General features: G+C 38.9%; 1 protein-coding gene and 1 pseudogene across 1 annotated transcript; both read left to right on the forward strand.

The window, feature by feature from the left end:
• Positions 1-594: 594 nt before the first annotated feature.
• On the forward strand, positions 595-6,357 carry LOC149016468 (uncharacterized). Its single transcript, XM_089155795.1, is given in 4 exon segments — positions 595-670; positions 784-3,014; positions 3,016-4,606; positions 5,961-6,357. Coding segments are annotated over 4 exon segments (3,882 nt in total). The 5' UTR covers positions 595-645; the 3' UTR covers positions 5,996-6,357.
• A 10,530-nt stretch (positions 6,358-16,887) lies between these two features.
• Positions 16,888-18,921, forward strand: LOC149016469 (uncharacterized; annotated as a pseudogene).
• Position 18,922: the final 1 nt, after the last annotated feature.

An 18,922-nucleotide genomic window follows, 5' to 3' on the forward strand; every position in this document is an offset into this window, starting at 1 on the left:
CCAAAAGGTACGTACAAGGAGGAGGATGGCTACTCCACAATCTATTTAATAAAACTGATGGAAAAGATGAAAGCAAAGAATCGGGTTTAGCATGCAAGCAAAGAATCAGGTTGAACTTGCAAGGAGGGCAACAAGGAAGAAGCAACAAAGAGAATCGAATGAAGCTAATTACAATTTTTATGAATAATAAAAATAAAAAATAAAATAAAATAAAAGAGACATCACCGTCTTGTTTAACGATGACGGTCCTTGGAGGGACTCTCCGAATGAGTGCAAGTTAATGATAGGATTCAGGCACTCGTAATATTCTAATCCAAATTCTAAGGTAAATCCAATGAGTGACTTTGAATTAGAATAGTATAACTGTATGAGTGGCTAATTATAACTCATTAATTGGCACTCATTAGAGATTTCTGGAGAGGAGCCAAATACCCAAATACCCTACTGGCTGCACCAATAATTAAAAAGTAAAAGAAAAAGAATGCTCCACTTTGTCTTTTTTTCTTTTTCTTTTTCCTTTATTCTTTTTCTTTTTCTTTTATATTTTCCCTTCAGTAGGACATGTTGGGCTCCTATTACCTAACTTTGGACGGACTTGCTTCTCTTCTTCTTTTGGATTCCTGCAATTGGTCACAAGAAATTGACATGGCTATGAGAAATTTTGCAGCTGGTAAGGGACTCGATCTCTATGACCCTCTATCGATCTTCTACAGCTAGTTTATGCATTTTCCCTTGCTTTCAAGTTTCTACTACCGATTTCTCACATACTACTTGTTTACACAGGAAAAATGGCTATGAGAGACAATGGCGCTGATAAAGAAGTGATTATTTCTACCACTCTCCAACAATTTGGTGTCAAGGAAGAGTACGAAAAGCTTCGGAGTGCTGTAAATGACGCCAAATTTTCAGTGATGGTTTTAGAAAGCCGGCTTTTGGGTTTGGATGGTCATGAGGATGAAGCAGCAATGAGAGAAAAGTTGGAGAAGGCTAGAGAGTTAGTTTATGAAGCAGAAGACAAGTTGGACGAGTTGTCATTTGAAATCATGCGAACCTTTCATCACATAGAGGAGGAGATCACGAGGGAAGCGAGCAGCAGGAAGGTAAGAATGATTTCTTCCTTGTCGTTAGTACGTGGGTACCCACTTTTGTTGTACCGTCGCAAATTGATGTCTAGTAAAATCAAGGATCTTCAGCATGTGTTGAATAATCTGAAAGGAGAAATTGGTCATGGTGCTACCGCTACCCGTCAAAAAGAAAAAGATATTGACAAGGCCATGTTGAAACATTATATTGGGGCTGATGTGATTGAAAATGATTGGGTTGTAAACTACATTAAGAGTATGCAGTTTGAAAGAGATGTTGACGAAAGGCTTGTAATAATTCCTATTGTGGGGATGGCAGGTGTTGGAAAGACCGCACAAGCGAGGAGATTCTATTTAAAGTATGAATCATGGTATGAGCTGGCAATTTGGGTTACCGTGTCACAGAAGGGGTTGAATGTAAGAAAGGTTGCAGCAGAAATAGTCAAAGCCTGTAACCATACTACTGGAAGTATTAGTAGTAGTTTGGAAGAGAATCTGAGTGGAAAAAGGTTTCTACTTGTGTTGGATGATGTTTTGGACCAAGACAAAGAAAAATGGGATAATTTGGTACGAATGTTAACAATTGGTTTAAATGGGAGCACAATGGTCGTCACAACACCAAGTGCTGAAGTTGCATCGATGGTGCGTACAACAACACTTGATCCATCATATAATTTAAGTGAACTATCAGCAGATGCCAGTTGGAAATTGTTCGAGAGAGAAGCATTTGAATCTGCAGAGAGAAGCGAAGATCATCCAGTCAGAAAAACATTGGAATCGTCGACAATTGTTAAGCAATGCCATGGTTTGCCATTAGTATTGAAAGCTGTAGGTCGTGCCTTCCGCTTCAAACCAAATGTAGAGTGGTGGGCAGCTGCCTTACAAACTCTTGCTGATAAATCTGCAGCTACTGTTTTTCAAATTCCAATTCTGAAGATCTGTTACGATAGCATACCATCAGTATTGCAGAAACGATGCTTTGCATATTGTTCGGTATTTCCTGAGAATTTTACTATTGAGAAGAAAAGCTTGATTCAACAATGGATGGCTCATGGTTTCTTGGAAGAAGAAGAAGAAGAAGCAAGAGCAGCAGCATCATCATCCACTAGCAGCAGCGGTGCAGGAGATCATCATGTCCAAAAATTATTGATGGAAGATATAGGTGATTCCTATCTTGAATCTTTGGTAAACAGGTCCTTACTTCTCATCGACAATTTTGATCCTAAAGAAGACGAGCCATTAGAATACAGGATGCATGGGTTATTTCGTGATTTTGCACGAACTCTCTTGGGAAATGATTCCATCTTGTCAAATCGAGCATATCTTCATTCTCCTTCTGCTGTTAACATTCCTCTTGATGCTCCTTTTCTGAAGTTTAAGAGCCTGCGTGTACTCGAACTTACACATTTCAGCAAAGACGAGTTGCCATCCTCAATTGGAGACTTAATGCACTTGAGGTATCTTGATCTTTCCTATGGTACTTTTAAAGCATTACCTGCTTCCATTTCCAAGCTCTACCATTTGCAGACTTTGAAGCTGTTGCATTGTATAAATCTTCAAAGATTGCCTAGAGGAATGACAAAACTGATCAACCTGAGGCATCTAGAAAATGAAAGGAGTTTGAGAAACATACCAAGAGGTTTTATAAGGAAGCAGAGTGACCTTCAAACCTTCAATTTCTTTCATGTTGGCAACACTACTGTTACTGATGAAGCTGGTATTGAAGAGCTGCAGTTTCTAAAACATCTTCGAGGAAGATTGTGTTTAATTGGTCTTGACAATGTGAAAAATGAAAAAGATGCTAGAGCAGCAAATTTGAAGGAGAAAACAAGACTTGAGGAGTTGATGTTAGAATGGGAGTCTGATTGGCATGTTTGTACCAATGATCAGGACAGGGAGAAGCAAGACTTCATATTTGAGGAGCTCCAACCTCCCTCAAAAACTATTGGTTCTAACGATACTACGTTTCCGTGGTACCAAGCTCCCTACATGGTTGGATGATGGAAGTTCGCATCTCAAGAATTTACAAGAACTCTGTTTCCATGCATGTCACCATGTGAAATCTCTAGATCTGACAGGCTTGCATTCTCTTCAAAAACTGATTATCTCATATTGTGAAAATCTAGAGTATGCAAGAATCGTGGGTCTCTTGCAGCTGAAGCTTTTGGAATTTAACAGATGTGATAAGCTGAAATCTCTATTGGGAACAAAGGAATTAGGTTTTTCAAGAGAAGAACTTGTGCGCAACATACCCATATTCAATATTCTTGAGAAGTTGCACATCAAAAGTTGTGATCATCTTACGAACCTAAGAGAGGAGGAGATGTCGCTCCTGGGGTCTCTGAACACACTTCATATAGAAAATTGTAAAAATTCAATGGTTTTTCCCAAGGGGACAAAAAAACTTAAGTGCCTTAAGCACTTGCAGATAGAAAATTGTCCAAATTTAAAGGAATTGCCAGAGGGCATTCCATATTTGGAACATCTTGAACATTTCTCAATTAAAAATTGCCCTAAGCTCATGGTTTTATCAAAAGAAATCCTACGCTGTACACATCTACGAAGGCTCAGTATTTCTAATTGTACAAATCTGAGGCATCTTCCCGAGGGAATTGAAGGATTTGAGAACCTTGAGGAATTGGAGATTAATGGATGTGACTTTTTGGTCTCTTTTCCAAGAGAAATGCAACAGATGATGTCACTGCAAAAGCTGAAGATTGAGAGGTGTTCACATTTGATGGATCTACCTGAAAGCATGTGCGATATCCATTGGCTTCGATATTTGGAAATTTCAAGTTGTTATAGCTTGACTTGTTTGCCTAGAAGGATGCAAGACTTGACATTGTTGGACACACTAAAGATAACAGGATGTGATAATCTAACAAAATTACCAGAACAATTGGGAAACCCCAGTAAACTTCGTGTTTTGGCGATATGTGGATGTTCTAATCTGCAAGTTCTACCAAAGAGGTTGGGAGAACATCAATATCTCCATCTGTTGGAAATAACTAATTGTTCCAATCTTGAAGCTCTACCAGAGAGCTTGGGAGAACTCTCTTTGCTTCAATCTCTCAACATCCAGAAATGCTTTAATTTGAGATCGTTCCCCAACCGTCTGCAACAAATGACATCCTTACGGGTACTTTGGTTGATCGAGTGTCATAAACTACAAGATTTTCCTGATGGGCTGAGATCTCTCTTAGCACTTGAGAAGTTGGCCATCTGGGGATGTCATAATCTCATCCAACCTTTGTCACAACAGGGGATTGAAAATCTAAAATCATTACAAGAGTTGACCATTTCAAATTGTTCCAAATTAGAAAGCCTTCCAGAAGGATTGGAGAACCTCCCATCACTTAAAGAGTTGGTTATTTGGAGCTGCCCCAAATTGAAGTACTCAGAGTCAAAGATACAACAGCTAATATGGAGAAAGTTGCGTAAGCTGAGAATAAGAGACTGTCCTTACCTGGAGACCGTAGATGATGAATCTGATCCTGATTACATTGTCATTACTCCTCCCACAGGTTCATTACCTTCTACTTGTTTCTTACTTCTGAATTTTTATTTCTAACCATTGCTTGAAAATCTAGTGTGTTTTTTTAGCAAGTTATTACTTCTTTCCCCTGTTTTCCTTCTATAAATTTATATAGATCTATATTTTTCGTTGATAAGGATTAAAGAATGGTGCTTGTTATGGTTACACAGTCATTGTTCATTGGAGAGGCTGTCATTGACTGATGTCTTGAGTGTGTGTCTTGGTAAATTTCTTGTCATTAATTGCCATAAAGACATAAATCGTTTTTCTTATTTTATTATTATTGATGCATTCCTTTCGAACCTATAAATTTTTGTATCTTGTTGTTTCCTATTTGCCGTCAATTTTTCTTAAAATAAGTTCAGACTTCGAGTTTCTTTTGAAAGATAAAGGGAATTTCATTCAAGACCTGGGCAGTGAAACACAGAGCCATGGAAAGGTCTAAACAGGATAAACCTTCATTGTCTATGAGAATCCTGAATCTGAGTTTCTATTCCTTGGCAAGCCCGACCATTATCCACCAGCAGTAAAGTTTGAAGCAAAACGAGCTTTCTGTAATAGAACAACAGAGACTTCAAAACTGGTTGAAATGTCAAAAAAAGGACAGGGTAATTTAATTTCTGAAACACAAAGGAAATTCAGAAAATAAAGTGGATGTACATGTTGAGTTGTACTGGAATGGTCTTATGCTCAATCTGAGCTGCACTACTCTATATATGTAATGGTTCAGGTTGGATACATCATCCCTCTACATGACCTAAACTGGATTCCTTTCTTCTTTTTTCTCTTTTTTTTCTCCTTGACATACCTTGTTCTTCTCGCCTCTCTAACTTTCTGTTTTCTAGTTTTGCTTATGTAAGGTCATTGAATTTCACTTGTTGATCAACTATATTTTTTTCTTTTTTTGTTTTTACTGTGATTATATTTTGTTGATCTTATGAGTTCATGCTCATACATTTCTTTTATGTGTGCTTGTGTTTTAGCTAATTGGAAATTTACTCTCTGCACAAGTGACTCAATTTTATGTTTGTTGTGCTTTTTTATTCTAGCTCGGACTAATATAATGTATGTCAATTAAATGTCTTTACACTTGTATTGTTTTTGGAAGTGTCTAGTAAAGAAAAATATTTGTAGAAACTTTGCAGATACTCATAAACTGCTTTTACTAATTTGAGTTTACTGGGGAACTGCTTGAGTTTACTTTACTTGTTAACTCTTGAGACCTTGAAATATTTGTAGAAACTTTTTATTTTATTTTTCAGATTAGTCTCAACTCTCAAGCAAATTGAGAGAGCATTTGAGATTTTCCTATTGTTGAGAAGTTACTTTTTCCAAATTTGCAGAGATAGAGAAACCATTGATGTCGTGCTCAGTCTAGAAAGGAGAGACTCTGATCAATGACTTACAATTCCAATCCTGAAGGTTCTGGTCCCCTTGGATGCTTCACAACCTGCAACTGTTGCAGCAGGATTTACCTTCACCCCTGCTACTGCTATTGGTTTTCTGAGTTAGTTCTGGTTCTGAAAGTGTTCTGTTGGACATGCATTCTTGCTTATTTTGCAAAACTTTGTTCAATGTTCTCTTTTTTCTTTTTTCTTTTTTTTTTTTCTCTTCATCTGAGCAATTAATTGTCTAAGCTATACTGATGGTGTATCCTCTCTTCAGTTCTCATTACATTACTGAAGACTTCTTTGTTGTGTGTTTTCAATTCCCACTATTGAGATTCCATTTTTTTTTTTTGGTTGATATTGAGATTCCAGTTGGCTGCAGGGAAAGGGAAAGCATTTCCCATATTTGCATTGTTCGGTTGTGATGGAAGAGAAATTAATCTACCACATTTGTTTGTTTAAGACATAAAAAAAGTTAAAGAGTTTTAAATCAGTTTCTATTACTTATTGGTAACTAATGAATACATCCCCATTTTGAAGGTGCGCCTCTCTTAGCTGCAGTCCCCCCCCCCCCCTCCTCCCTTTTGAGTTGTTTAATATTTTATTAATTATCCAAAAAGTTTTCATCTTGAGAAGCGAAATGGTTTACACGATTAACAAAAACTGGTTAATTCTGGAATTTGATATGTGCTCTCTGAGTCTTATTGTCTCAAACCGTGATTTTGGCATAGACCATGTACATTAAGACTTCTTAATTAGGACTCAAAAATAGGTTTGCTCTCAAGTGACCCAAAATTATTAGAGAAAAAAGGTAAATGGAAACCAATAGAAATCATTTAAGAAGTTTAAACTGCAAATTCTTTGCTTTCTAATTTTATTTTTCTCACACAATAACTCGAAAGCTTTTATTTACTAAGCCTGCAAGTGCTCCTTCTAAACTTGAAGGGATGCCTTAACTGTTTCTGTAGCACTACTGGCCAACATGCGAATTTCTCCAAGTCGACATTGACACTTAGCCCCAATGTAGTAGCAAGAATTAGAAGGTGGATAAGCAGAATTCTTAGGATCCCTTGTGTTGTTCCAAAATCTGAAGTCTTTGGTTGAAACTAGAATAGCGAGCATTGTTGAGGGCTCACTCGGTTCTCTGTACAAAGAAAGCAAGTGAGTGCAAGCTGCCTTTGTGGATGGGTAGCCGCCTCCGAAAGTCAAGTCAAATTGGGAAAACTCAAATCCTCACTATAAGGAGTTAATACCCGAGCAAATAGAGTTGTTGGGTGAGTTTTTTGGGAGTTAATAAGCATTACTAGGCCCCTTGGCAGTTTTTTTTTTTTTTTTTTTTTTGGGGGTGGGGTGGGGGGGGGGATTTATAGCGTTGTCTGACTGTTGTGGACCGTCGGATGAGTGAGGACTAATCTTGACATTTAATTGAGGTTGACACACTAGTGGTGCCCCTCTTCGCTTTGATGACTCCTGTACCTAACATGGGAAAGCTGATTCTTGACGTGACAAGTCTTCTTCCGAACTCCGAACAAGTAGGCCGGAAGCAGCCCCCAAGATGACATCCTTGGTGTCTTTGCATAGTGCATTAAACGTATACCTACAGAGCATTAAAAGCTGAATTTGATGGGGGGAGTACGCTTATTGTTGGACAAGATAACAGCTCCATCTCTTCATGGATTTTCTAGGCATGCAGCCAGGGTTCAATAGCCTTTTCGACAAGGGGCAACTCTATATTGGCGTCGACTAGAAGTGGTCCAGCATGTGGTCAAACCAAATCCACCTGAGCCAAGTTGGTGCAAAATGCACACAACACGAGCTGCACACGCCATGGTGTCACCTTTCGCAAGCTGGGACCGTGGGGTGGATTCTTCAAGGAGAGATGGTTGCCAGGGTGCATGAAAAGTTGTTTCTGATCATTATTTGGTTTGAATCATCATCAAGGATATGAATAGCAGTCTTTGATGACAAGATTTGGTCGGCTGACCTAAGTGGTCTGAAATCAAGTCGAGGGACTAGGTTCGGAATCAGTACAACAATGGCCCCTTCCGGCAACAATCTCACCTTCCAGAGGTTGGTACTATGGGATGGATTAGAGATAAGATATCAGGGAGCTTACACCACACTTGGGGGGGGGGGCTCAAATTGGTTTGCACTTGGGAAGAGAATTCACGGGACAAGAAATCTCCTTCCTGACAAGGCACTGGCAGTTTGTTGAGTGATCATCTCACTACAAGCTCGGAGTAACATCTCACTGATTTTTGTGATTGGGCCGTGGTGAACAAAAATCTCGAGCTCCGGTATTTTTTAGCCAAAATTTTTCTTAACAATTCCATTCATGGAAAGTTCATGGAACACTCAATGGTGAATCCATCAATTTCTAATGATCTCGATCGTCAATTCAAATCCAATAATGCCCTTTGTGCCTATAAATACTCATATTTTCAACTTTGCTTCAAACGCTACCGAACCCTCTCCAAAGACCCATTGTGACACAGGGAGCTCTACCATTCCTGCTTCTAGTGTTCGGATCCCTTATGGTGTCAGATACTCTGCAAGTGGTCTCTTATAAACATCACTCATCTTCCTCCATTTCACTTCAGTCTGCAATTCCATTTTCACCATCGGAAAGAGGAGTCAAGACAAGGATGTTATGTATCTTGTGAATTGGGTTCTTAACTGGAACAACCACGATTTTGCAGCCTTCAAGGCTCTTTGCCATGACCTTGACAGTTCATGGATCCAAAATTCCTTCTTTCCTCCTTGTTTACTAGGTCCAGAGATTGCAACTATTGTTTAGGGCTACCCTACCCCGCTATTTTGGGATTTGTTTCTATATTTCAATGCTTGACTTTTTAGGTTAATTCTAACATGAGCTAGTAATTATTTAGGATAATTTCGGACGTGTTAGGTTGTCTTTTGGTTCACTTTGAAAGATTACAAATCTATTTCTCAAGTATGGAAATTCAACCATGTATGTTTAAGATTGAAGCTTGCATGTTTAAATATTGAACATGTATGACACCTTATGTGCTGCTGTTATATGATTCTTTGCTTGTATTAGACTTTGAAATTAACTTAGCATCAGGCTCTATTCATGTTTTCCTAAATCATGAAGTGTTATGGTTGACTTTGGAGTTAGTCAAGTTATGCATGCACTTGACCTGGGATTGTGGCATGACCATTGCCCCTGGAACCTTAGTGTGGGTATGTAAATTAGGTTGCACACTTAGGATGTCTATTTGCATAAGGTTAGGAATATCCTCTAGCATGTTATGACCCTATCGGCATTAGAATTGAAGCCAAGTGACCCATGGCAGCTGTAGTTGGTTGTGGGAGCCAAAGATGGCAAGATGCATGATGGGACACAACATTACTATGGGGGCATTCATTGGTAGGGTTGCATATAGTAGGGTTAAGCTCATGGGTGCCCAAGATGGCTTGATGCATGAGGGGAAACGAGAGCTTCACCCCCCCCCCCAACCCATTATATGTCGATGACCAATAAGATTACGAGTGCGTAGTCTGAGTTGGTTGGTACCATAGGACACGACAATCCTAGACTTGGGAGGACACTTCCGCATATTTGGGATCCATTTTGAGATTCCTTCAAATATTGTTGTTACTCAGTATTAATTAATTATTGGATTTTATTACTTTTTCTCATGATTATGTTATTGCAGGATTGGTTTGATGATTGTGTGTGAACTTGATCTTGTGATTGTGGACCACTCCATTGGGTATTTGGGTGGATCTGATACTTGTTGGGTGGATGTGAGAGAGTGGTATTGGGGCCAAGGTTTACAAACAATCTTAACTTCAAAACATGATAACTGAGCATCTTAGGGACATTGATCCAGAAGTGACCCAACAATACTAGGGTGAATAATAGGTATAGTTGAAAACTAGAGGTCAAATTGAAAAGAAGCATAAAAGATCCAAGTATGAATAATATACAATTACCATGGTGCAATAAATAAGCATGATTCATACAAAGGAAGGAAATGCATAATATGTAAAAATTAAACTAAAACAAGCATAAGTTGAACTTCATTGATTAACAAGCGAATATTTACATAGTTGGCATGGTCACATGCTATATAAATAATAAATAAATAAATAATGTAAAAAAGGGAAATAATTGGGCTACGTTAAACTAAAACTAGCTACATCTGAAGTCACCATAGACCAAAAATCCTACAGCTAATTGCCTATTGTGGTGGATGTCCCTGGAACCATGTACTCATATGATCAGTCTGGGTGCTTGTAAGGCAAACCTCATCCTCTATTTGAGTCAGGCAAGCATCCGTCTGAGTCAAGCAGGCCCCCATCTCAGGCTGCTAAAACTCAGTCCTACCTAGAGTGGAGAAAAACCTAGACCACTGAGTAGAATCTATAGGCTGGTCTGAAAAAAGGCTAATGTGATGGACCCCCTACCTCCATCTAGCTAGGCGGAACCTCCTTCTGGTCATCACCCCGGACCTCCTCCTGCTCGTCCTCCTAGACCTCAACCTACTCATTGGCCTGATCCTTGTTGTGCTTGTCATCCTCCTCCTCTTGGTCCTCCTCTATCAACTTTGGTGACCCCTTCTCTCCCTAGAGACTCATCATGGAGATCAGTGGCCTCCCGATGACGTCACCCAACCCACTAGTAAGCACCTTAGTATCCGTTAAGCTGACGTCAAAGTGCCAAAAGATTCAAGTGAGCAATCATTCGAAGGCTAAGTTCCAGAGCCTAGCTTCTCAATACGAAAGATCAAGTTCTCTAGATAATGTAGGTCAAGTGAATGCAATACCCTATGTAAAGAGCATAAGTCATGAAGGCCTGCATAGAAGAAATATCTAACTACTCTAGATAAACTAGCTCATCTAGGTACAACATACCCTCCCAACCCAGAGCCTGGAACCCTTCCTCTACTCAGAACACCACTAAATTTTGAGTGATCACTAGCCTCCCACACTCAATGGGGGTATCCTTCAAAGTATGTATGGTATAAGAACACCGTGTGCTCAGAATCGAAGAGATCTGGACGCTGCACACTCTATCCAGGACCTAGAGCATAACTTCGACCATGCATGGGTCCATGGCATCCTCCTTAGTATGTCATAGGAGTAACTCCGGTAAGAAAAGATGGAGAATAGATCAATTAACAAAGAAAATTCAGCAAGAAGAACAAAGTGATCAGAGATGAAAATTTGTGATTTTGTGAAAAATTGCAAGTTTTGGTTCAAAAAGAGTTGGGGATTATGTTTTGAAGCAAGTTGTTTGCATAGAAAGGGGTTTCAAACGAAAAAAAAAAAAAAACCCATTGAATTTTCAGTTAGAGAACAAAACCCACCAAGAAACTAATCAAATTGTTAAGGAAAAGTGAAGATTTGCTAAGAGATGTAGGAAAGAAGTTTAGAAGACAATGTGGATGGTGGAGAATGGTTTGGAAGCAAGGATGAACAGTTCCAAACATGTTTCAAACAAAAGTTCTAACCATTCTCAAGTTTTGAAACAAAACCACCATGAATTTGAAGTGATCTGAGATGAAATAGTTACTTACCTTTGATTTGTTGGTGAGAATCTTGTAGATGATGTTGTTAAAGTGTAAGGAAGCCCCAAAACCACCTTTGAAATCAAGTGAAACTTTTTCTCTAGAGCCAAAAGAGTGCTCGAGAGAAATGGAAGTGATTAGAGGTAGTGTCAGAGGTCTTTTAAAGACCCAATTTTTGCCGCTAGGGCAAGGGTGGCCTGAGCAAGGTTTCCATGGGTGACCCTACCCCCTGGTTGGACAAGAACTGATTTTTGGGGGATTTTTGGTTATTTGCTACATATGACTACCCTATTTGATGCATATTAGTGATGTTTGGGATGTTGTATCCACGCATGAGATTTAAATTGGAGATTCTAATGAGAATTGAATGGTTGTTTTGATGATGGTATTTCGGGATGGTGAAATCTAAGGAAGTGCAAAGTGAAATGAAGATGTTACAATAAAGTCATGGCAGCTTTGCTTGCCAAAGGCTAAGACAGAAGAAGTTATATGCCAAATTCAGTAAGTGTGAGTTTTGGCTACCGAAGGTAGTGTTCCTCAGCCATGTTGTTTTAACGAAAGGAATCCAAGCAGATCCTGATAAGGTCAAGGCAGTCACAGAATGGGATAGTTCTAAGATTGTGACCGAGATCAAAAGTTTCTTGGGAATGGAAAGACACTACATAATATTCATCGAGAATTTCTCTAGAATACCTGCTCCTATGACCCAACTTACTAGAAAAGGAGAGAAGTTCATTTGGAGTGATGCTTGTCAGAAGAACTTCCAATAGTTGAAGAAAGACTGACAAATGCTCCAATGTTGATAGTACCAAAAATCTTTGGAGGCTTGACGGTATATATTGTTGTTTCAAAGATTGCCTTGGATGTGAATGCAACACGAAAAGGTAGTGGCAGACACCTCGAGATAATTGAAGGATTATGAGCATCACTATCCAACTCTTGATCTAGAGTTGGTAACTGTGGTATTGCTTTGAAGATTTGGTGTCAATGTCTATATGGAGAACGAATTGCCACTTACACGGATCATAAGAGTCTAAAGTACTTCTTCACCCTAAAGGAGTTAAATATTAGGCAACATAGGTGGTTAGAATTGGTAAAGGATTATGATTGTGATATTCAATATCATATTGGGAAGGCTAATGTGGTTGCTGATGCACTTAGTAGAAAGAGTAACCATGAAGAGATAGATCAGACTTCTCTTACTAAGCCACTTCTAAATGCTGTGATAAAGTTAGAACTTGGGATTGTGCCAGAAGGTTCTGACACAATACTTGTAGCTATGTCAGCTTGTCCAACCTTGAGAGATAGAATCATAGCTTGCAATCCTATGGATTTTGTCATTGGTTTACCTCGTAGTAGTAAAGGGAATGACACAATGTGGGTGATTATTGATAGACTAACCAAGTCAGCACACTTTATTCCCATAAAGAACATGTACACTATGGATAAGTAAGCCAAGGCTTATGTGGATAATGTGGTTCAATAGCATGGTGAACTAGTAAGTATAGTATCAGACAGAGTTCCAAGATTCACCTTGCGATTTTACAGTGGTCTACAAAAAGCATTGGAAACTCAGTTTAACATGAGTACAACACATCATCTACAAAGTGATGGATAGTCTAAGTGAACGATTCAAATCTTAGAAGATATGCCCAGAGCTTGTATGGTGGATATGGGTGGAAATTGGGATGGTTCCCTTTCTACTATTGGCATGGTCCCCTATCTACTATTGGCATGGTTCCCTTTTTACTATTGGCATAGTTACCTATCTACTATTGGCATGGTTCCCTTCAAGGCGTTGTACGGATAGACTTGTAGGAACTTCATCGTACGAGAATGAAATTAGCGAACAAAGAATTTTAGGTCAAAAAATGATTGACGCCCAAGTACGATGGTCGATTTGATCAGAGAAAGGATTAAGACAACATAGTCAAGGTAGAAGTCTTACGCAGATAGAAGAAGGATTGATATTGAATTCCAAGTTGGAGAGAAAGGTTTTTTGTAGGTATCACCTATGAAAGGGGTGATGATATTCAAAGGAAAACTCAACCCTAGATACATTGGACCTTATAAGATCATTGAAAATGTCAGGCCAGTTGCATACCAAGTTACCTTACCATCATCATTGGCTGGTTTTCATGATGCGTTGCATGTATCTCAATGTTGCAACAATGTGTGAAGAATTTGGAGCGCCTTCTGTAACAAGAACCCGGAGGTTTAGGTGTGGACTTCACCTATGAAGAAGAAACAATAGAGATTTTAGATCTCAAGGATAAGTAACTACAGAATCGGACTATACCCTTGGTGAAGATCTGACGGAAGAATCATACCCCCAAGGAAGCTTCTTGGGAGAAGGAGATGAGATGAGAGTGAAGGATCCCTATATCTTTGGAAACCCAGGTACACTTCAAATTTTGAGGACAAAATTTCTTTTAAGGGGGAAGGAACGTGGAATCCCCTATGATCCTAACCCAAAATCTCGTATTGTAGGTTCAAGAACCCAAAATGCTACTAGAAGATAGTTGTGGACCATCCATGTACAGACCACTGGATCGGAACTCGAACTAATGGAGTTGGATGGTGGTGATGATGAATTTGGGGTTTTGCTAAATCTGACTCAAGCATTGACGGATTGGGAAAGCGGATTGAGAATTCAAAGTTGACGCAATTGGAAGGTCCCCGAGATTAGGTAAGACACTCTTGTAGTGTGTGTTAAGTAGTGAAGCAATGCTTGGGAGCAACTTACCCAAGAATAACAATCTTGGAACAATTTCCAAGGGTAAGGCCAATTCGGTTGGGCAGCCGTGGGCAACCCACCCTAGCGACCCTACCTAGGTGCGCGCAAGTGAAAATGGTATTTTTGGAAATTGCATTCCTGACCTATTTAATGGGATTTTTGCCCTAAAACATATTATTTTACACCGAGCTGTCAGAGAACGTTAGTCTACGTCAGAGAAGTCATTTTGGAGAGGAGAAAGTTACGGAGATTATCTGAATATTGATTTGAGTTCTAATTGCGAAATCAAAGGTTAGAGTTAATTCCTCCTTTCTTCTAATTCATCTCTTTTGATCTTTTGTAGAGGAAAACCCTTGTGGGAAGATCAATTAAATTAGGGAACCCAATCCCTATTTGATCATGCAATACGAGTGATTCTCCAATCACTCTATAATGTTGATTTTCTTCACAAATAGATTTTGGAAATAGCTAGATCATGCCTTGTTTGTTTATTGTTTGAATTTGAGTTTAGATATGCTTATGTAGCTAGACCTTGTTTTTGGAAAACCCCAATTGTTCTAGAAGTGGTTTGAAACCCAAAAACGATGTTGTCAAAACCGTGTCGGGTTGCTTTTGCGCATCCAAAAAGGTCGCCTGAATGGGTTCAACCCAAGTGACCCTACCCCCGAGGGTCGATTGGCAGGGGTCACCCCAAGCTACCCTACCCCTATTGTTTTGGGATTCATTTCTATATTTCAATGCCTTACTTTCTAGGTTAATTCTAATGTGAACCAATAATTAATTAGGATAATTTGAGACATGTTAGGCCGTATTTTGGTTCACTTTGAAAGGTTACAAATCTACTTGTTCGGTGAGGAAATTCAACCATGTATAATTAAGATTGAAGCTTGTTTTAATAACATGTATGATGACTTATATGCTGTTGTTATATGATTCATGTTAGAATCCAAAATTTACTTAGAATCATGCTTTATTCATGTTTTACTGAATCATGAAGTATTATGGTTGAGTTTGGAATTAGTAAGGTTATGCATGAACTTGACATGGGGTTGTGGCTTGACTGTTGCCCTTGGAACCCTAGTATGGGGATGTAATTTAGGTTGCACATTTAGGATGTCTATTGCGTAGGTATCGAAGAGACCCCAAGTTTAGAGTTATTTCCCCTTGAGGATTCAGTTTAGGCATCGATGGGAGCTGACTATGGCTTACAGTATGATCCATGTGCCAGTCTAGGGTACTCTTATGGCTCCGATCAATAGTAATAGGACCCGTTTAGTTTGCCGTTGGCCTTATAAATTGGAAATAGATCCTATGATGGAAACTTATAAACATTTAGATAAGAAATGTAAACCTTGGAAGTATTAAACTCCTCCTTCTTTTCCAATTTACTTTCCATTTCGGGATAGGCATTCTACCAGTTTTGACTACATTCCGCATGCTGAGATCCATTTTGAGATTCCTACAAATATTCTTGTCACTCAATATTAATTAATTATTGGATTTTATTACTTTTGCTCATGATTATGTTATTTTGTGAATTGGTTTGGTGATTGCATGTGAACCTAATCTTGTGACTATAGATCACTTCCTTGGGTATTTGGGTGAATCTGATATCTGCTGGGCGGATGTGGCAAATTCGAATAGGTTCTTGTGTCTGATTTAGCCTAGTTGTTCAGATTTATTCCTGAATTGCAATCTGGTTTTGACATATTGAATTCCTTACTTTCAGTTAATAGTTTATGATAAATTTGATCTAATCATTGATTGATTGTATGATTTAATATGTGTTTGAGCTTCTATTGTTGCTAATTTACACAGTGTTTACAATCTAGTTCGGTGAGACTGATTTGCTTGCATTTAATTAATTCTTTAAAAGTTTCTATTTCTCTTTTGAATTTGATTCATCTTTGATTTAATTGAACTGTTAATTATATGCTGTTGGGTTTGTAAATTTGGTTTAGGCTTTGGTAGACAATGGTTCAACCAGTATTAGGGAGCTAGAGAGTGTTATTGCTTGTTGTTTTTGCCAAGAACATAGCCTGTTATGTCTTACATTATATTTTGAATTACTTGGGTGTTTTTGACAACATTCTTGATACTTGTATGAGCATTTGCTTATTGTACTTTTTGGTTTAAATTGAGTTTATTATATCTGTATTTTTTGGTGACTTGATAGTTGGCATAAGACCAAAGTGGAGACCTTAGAGGGATTTGTGGAGCTTGGAGAGGATTATTCTCCTACTGTGACTACCCTTAGCCCTAGAGTGGCTGTACAAAAGGTTGAGAACCCTAGGTATTTTGATTTTAGGCTCTAGTGGGGAGTTTAGGGGTAGAGAGAGAGAGAGAGAGAGAGAGAGAGAGAGAGAGAGAGAGAGAGAGAGAGAGAATTCAAGTTTGATGGGATACCTGGGGCGTCCTTTGAAAGCATAGACCCTGCTTTGAGGACCTAGGTTATGGAGGATGTCATTAGGTGCATGTTTGGAATACTCCCAAATTGATTCCTTTGTAAGAAGAAGAAGAAGCAAGAGCACCACCACCACCACCACCACCAGCATCGTCATCCACTAGCAGCAGCGGTGCAGGAGATCATCATGTCAAAAGATTAGTGATGGAAGATATAGGTGATTCCTATTTTGAATCTTTGGTAAACAGGTCCTTACTTCTCACCGACAATTTTGATCCTAAAGAAGACAAGCCATTAGAATACAGGATGCATGGGTTATTTCGTGATTTTGCACGAACTCTCTTGGGAAATGATTCCATCTTGTCAAATCGAGCATATCTTCATGTTAACATTCCTCTTGATGCTCCTTTTCTGAAGTTTAAGAGCCTGCGTGTACTCGAACTTACACATTTCAGCAAAGACGAGTTGCCATCCTCAATTGGAGACTTAATGCACTTGAGGTATCTTGATCTTTCCTACGGTACTTTTAAAGCATTACCTGCTTCCATTTCAAAGCTCTACCATTTGCAGACTTTGAAGCTGTCGCATTGTGTAAATCTTCAAAGATTGCCTAGAGGAATGACAAAACTGATCAACCTGAGGCATCTAGAAAATGAAAGGAGTTTGAGAAACATACCAAGAGGTTTTTTAAGGAAGCAGAGTGACCTTCAAACCTTCAATTTCTTCCATGTTGGCAACACTACTATTTCTGATGAACCTGTTATTGAAGAGCTGAAGTTTCTAAAACATCTCCGAGGAAGATTGAGTTTAATTGGTCTTGACAATGTGAAAAATGAAACCGATGCTAGAGAAGCAAATTTGAAGGAGAAAACAAGACTTGAGGAGTTGATGTTAGAATGGGAATCTGATTGGCATGTTTGTACCAATGATCAGGATAGGGAGAAGAAAGTCTTCATATTTGAGCAGCTCCAACCTCCTCAAAATCTATTGCTTCTAACAATACTGCGTTTTGGCGGATCCAGGCTCCCTACTTGGTTGGATGATGGAAATTCGCATCTTATAAATTTACAGGAACTCTGTATCTATGCATGTCACCATGTAAAATCTCTAGATCTGAAAGGCTTGCGTTCTCTTCAGAAACTGATGATCTCATATTGTGAAAATCTGGAGTATGCAAGAATCGTGGGTCTCTTGCAGTTGGAGCTTTTGGAATTTGACAGATGTGATAAGCTGAAATATCTATTGGGAACAAAGGAAGTAGGTTTTGTAAATCAGAAAGAACAAGTCAGTTCTTCAAGAGAAGAACTTGGGCACAACATACCCAAACTCAATAGGCTTGAGAAGCTGCACATCAAAAGCTGTGATCATCTTACGAACCTAAGAGAGGAGGAGATGTCGCCTCCCGGAGTCTCGAACACACTTCATATAGAAAATTGCAAAAATTCAATGGTTTTTCCCAAGGGAACAACAAAACTTAAGTGCCTTAAGCACTTGCAGATAGAAAATTGTCCAAATTTAAAGGAATTGCCAGAGGGCATTCCATATTTGGTACATCTTAGACATTTATCAATTAAAAATTGCCCTAAGCTCATGGTTTTATCAAAAGAAAAACTATGCTGTAATGGTCTACAAACGCTCAGTATTTTTAATTGTACAAATCGAGGCGTCTTCCGAGGAAATTGACAGATTTGGGTTCCTTAAGGAACTGGAGATTAATGGATGTGACTTTTTGGTCTCTTTTCCAAGAGAAATGCAAATGTTGTGGTGTCTGCAAAAGCTGAAGATTGAGAGGTGTTCACATTTGATGGATCTACCGAAAGCCTGAGCAATTTCTATTGGCTCGATATTTGGAAATTTCAAGTTGTTATAAGCTTGACTTGTTTGCCTGGAAGGATGCAAGCTTTGGAAAGGTTGGACACACTAAAGATAACAGATTGTGATAATCTAATAGAATTACCGCGAACAATTGGGAAACCCTGTGGGACTTTGTGTTTTGGCGATATGTGGATGTTCTAATCTCCAAGTTCTACCAAAGAGGTTGGGAGAACATCAATATCTCCATCCGGTGGAAATAAATAATTGTTCCAATCTTGAAGCTCTACCGGAGAGCTTGGGAGAACTCTCTTTGCTTCAATCCCTCAACATCCGGAAAGTGCTTTAATTTGACATCATTCCCCAACCGTCTGCCAACAAATGACATCCTTACGAGTACTTTGGTTGATCGAGGAAGTGTCATAAA

Source organism: Hakea prostrata, chromosome 5, assembly GCF_041222555.1.
Source record: "Hakea prostrata isolate BN-2017 chromosome 5, UWA_Hpros_2, whole genome shotgun sequence".
In the NCBI taxonomy this organism is placed as follows: Eukaryota; Viridiplantae; Streptophyta; class Magnoliopsida; order Proteales; family Proteaceae; genus Hakea; species Hakea prostrata.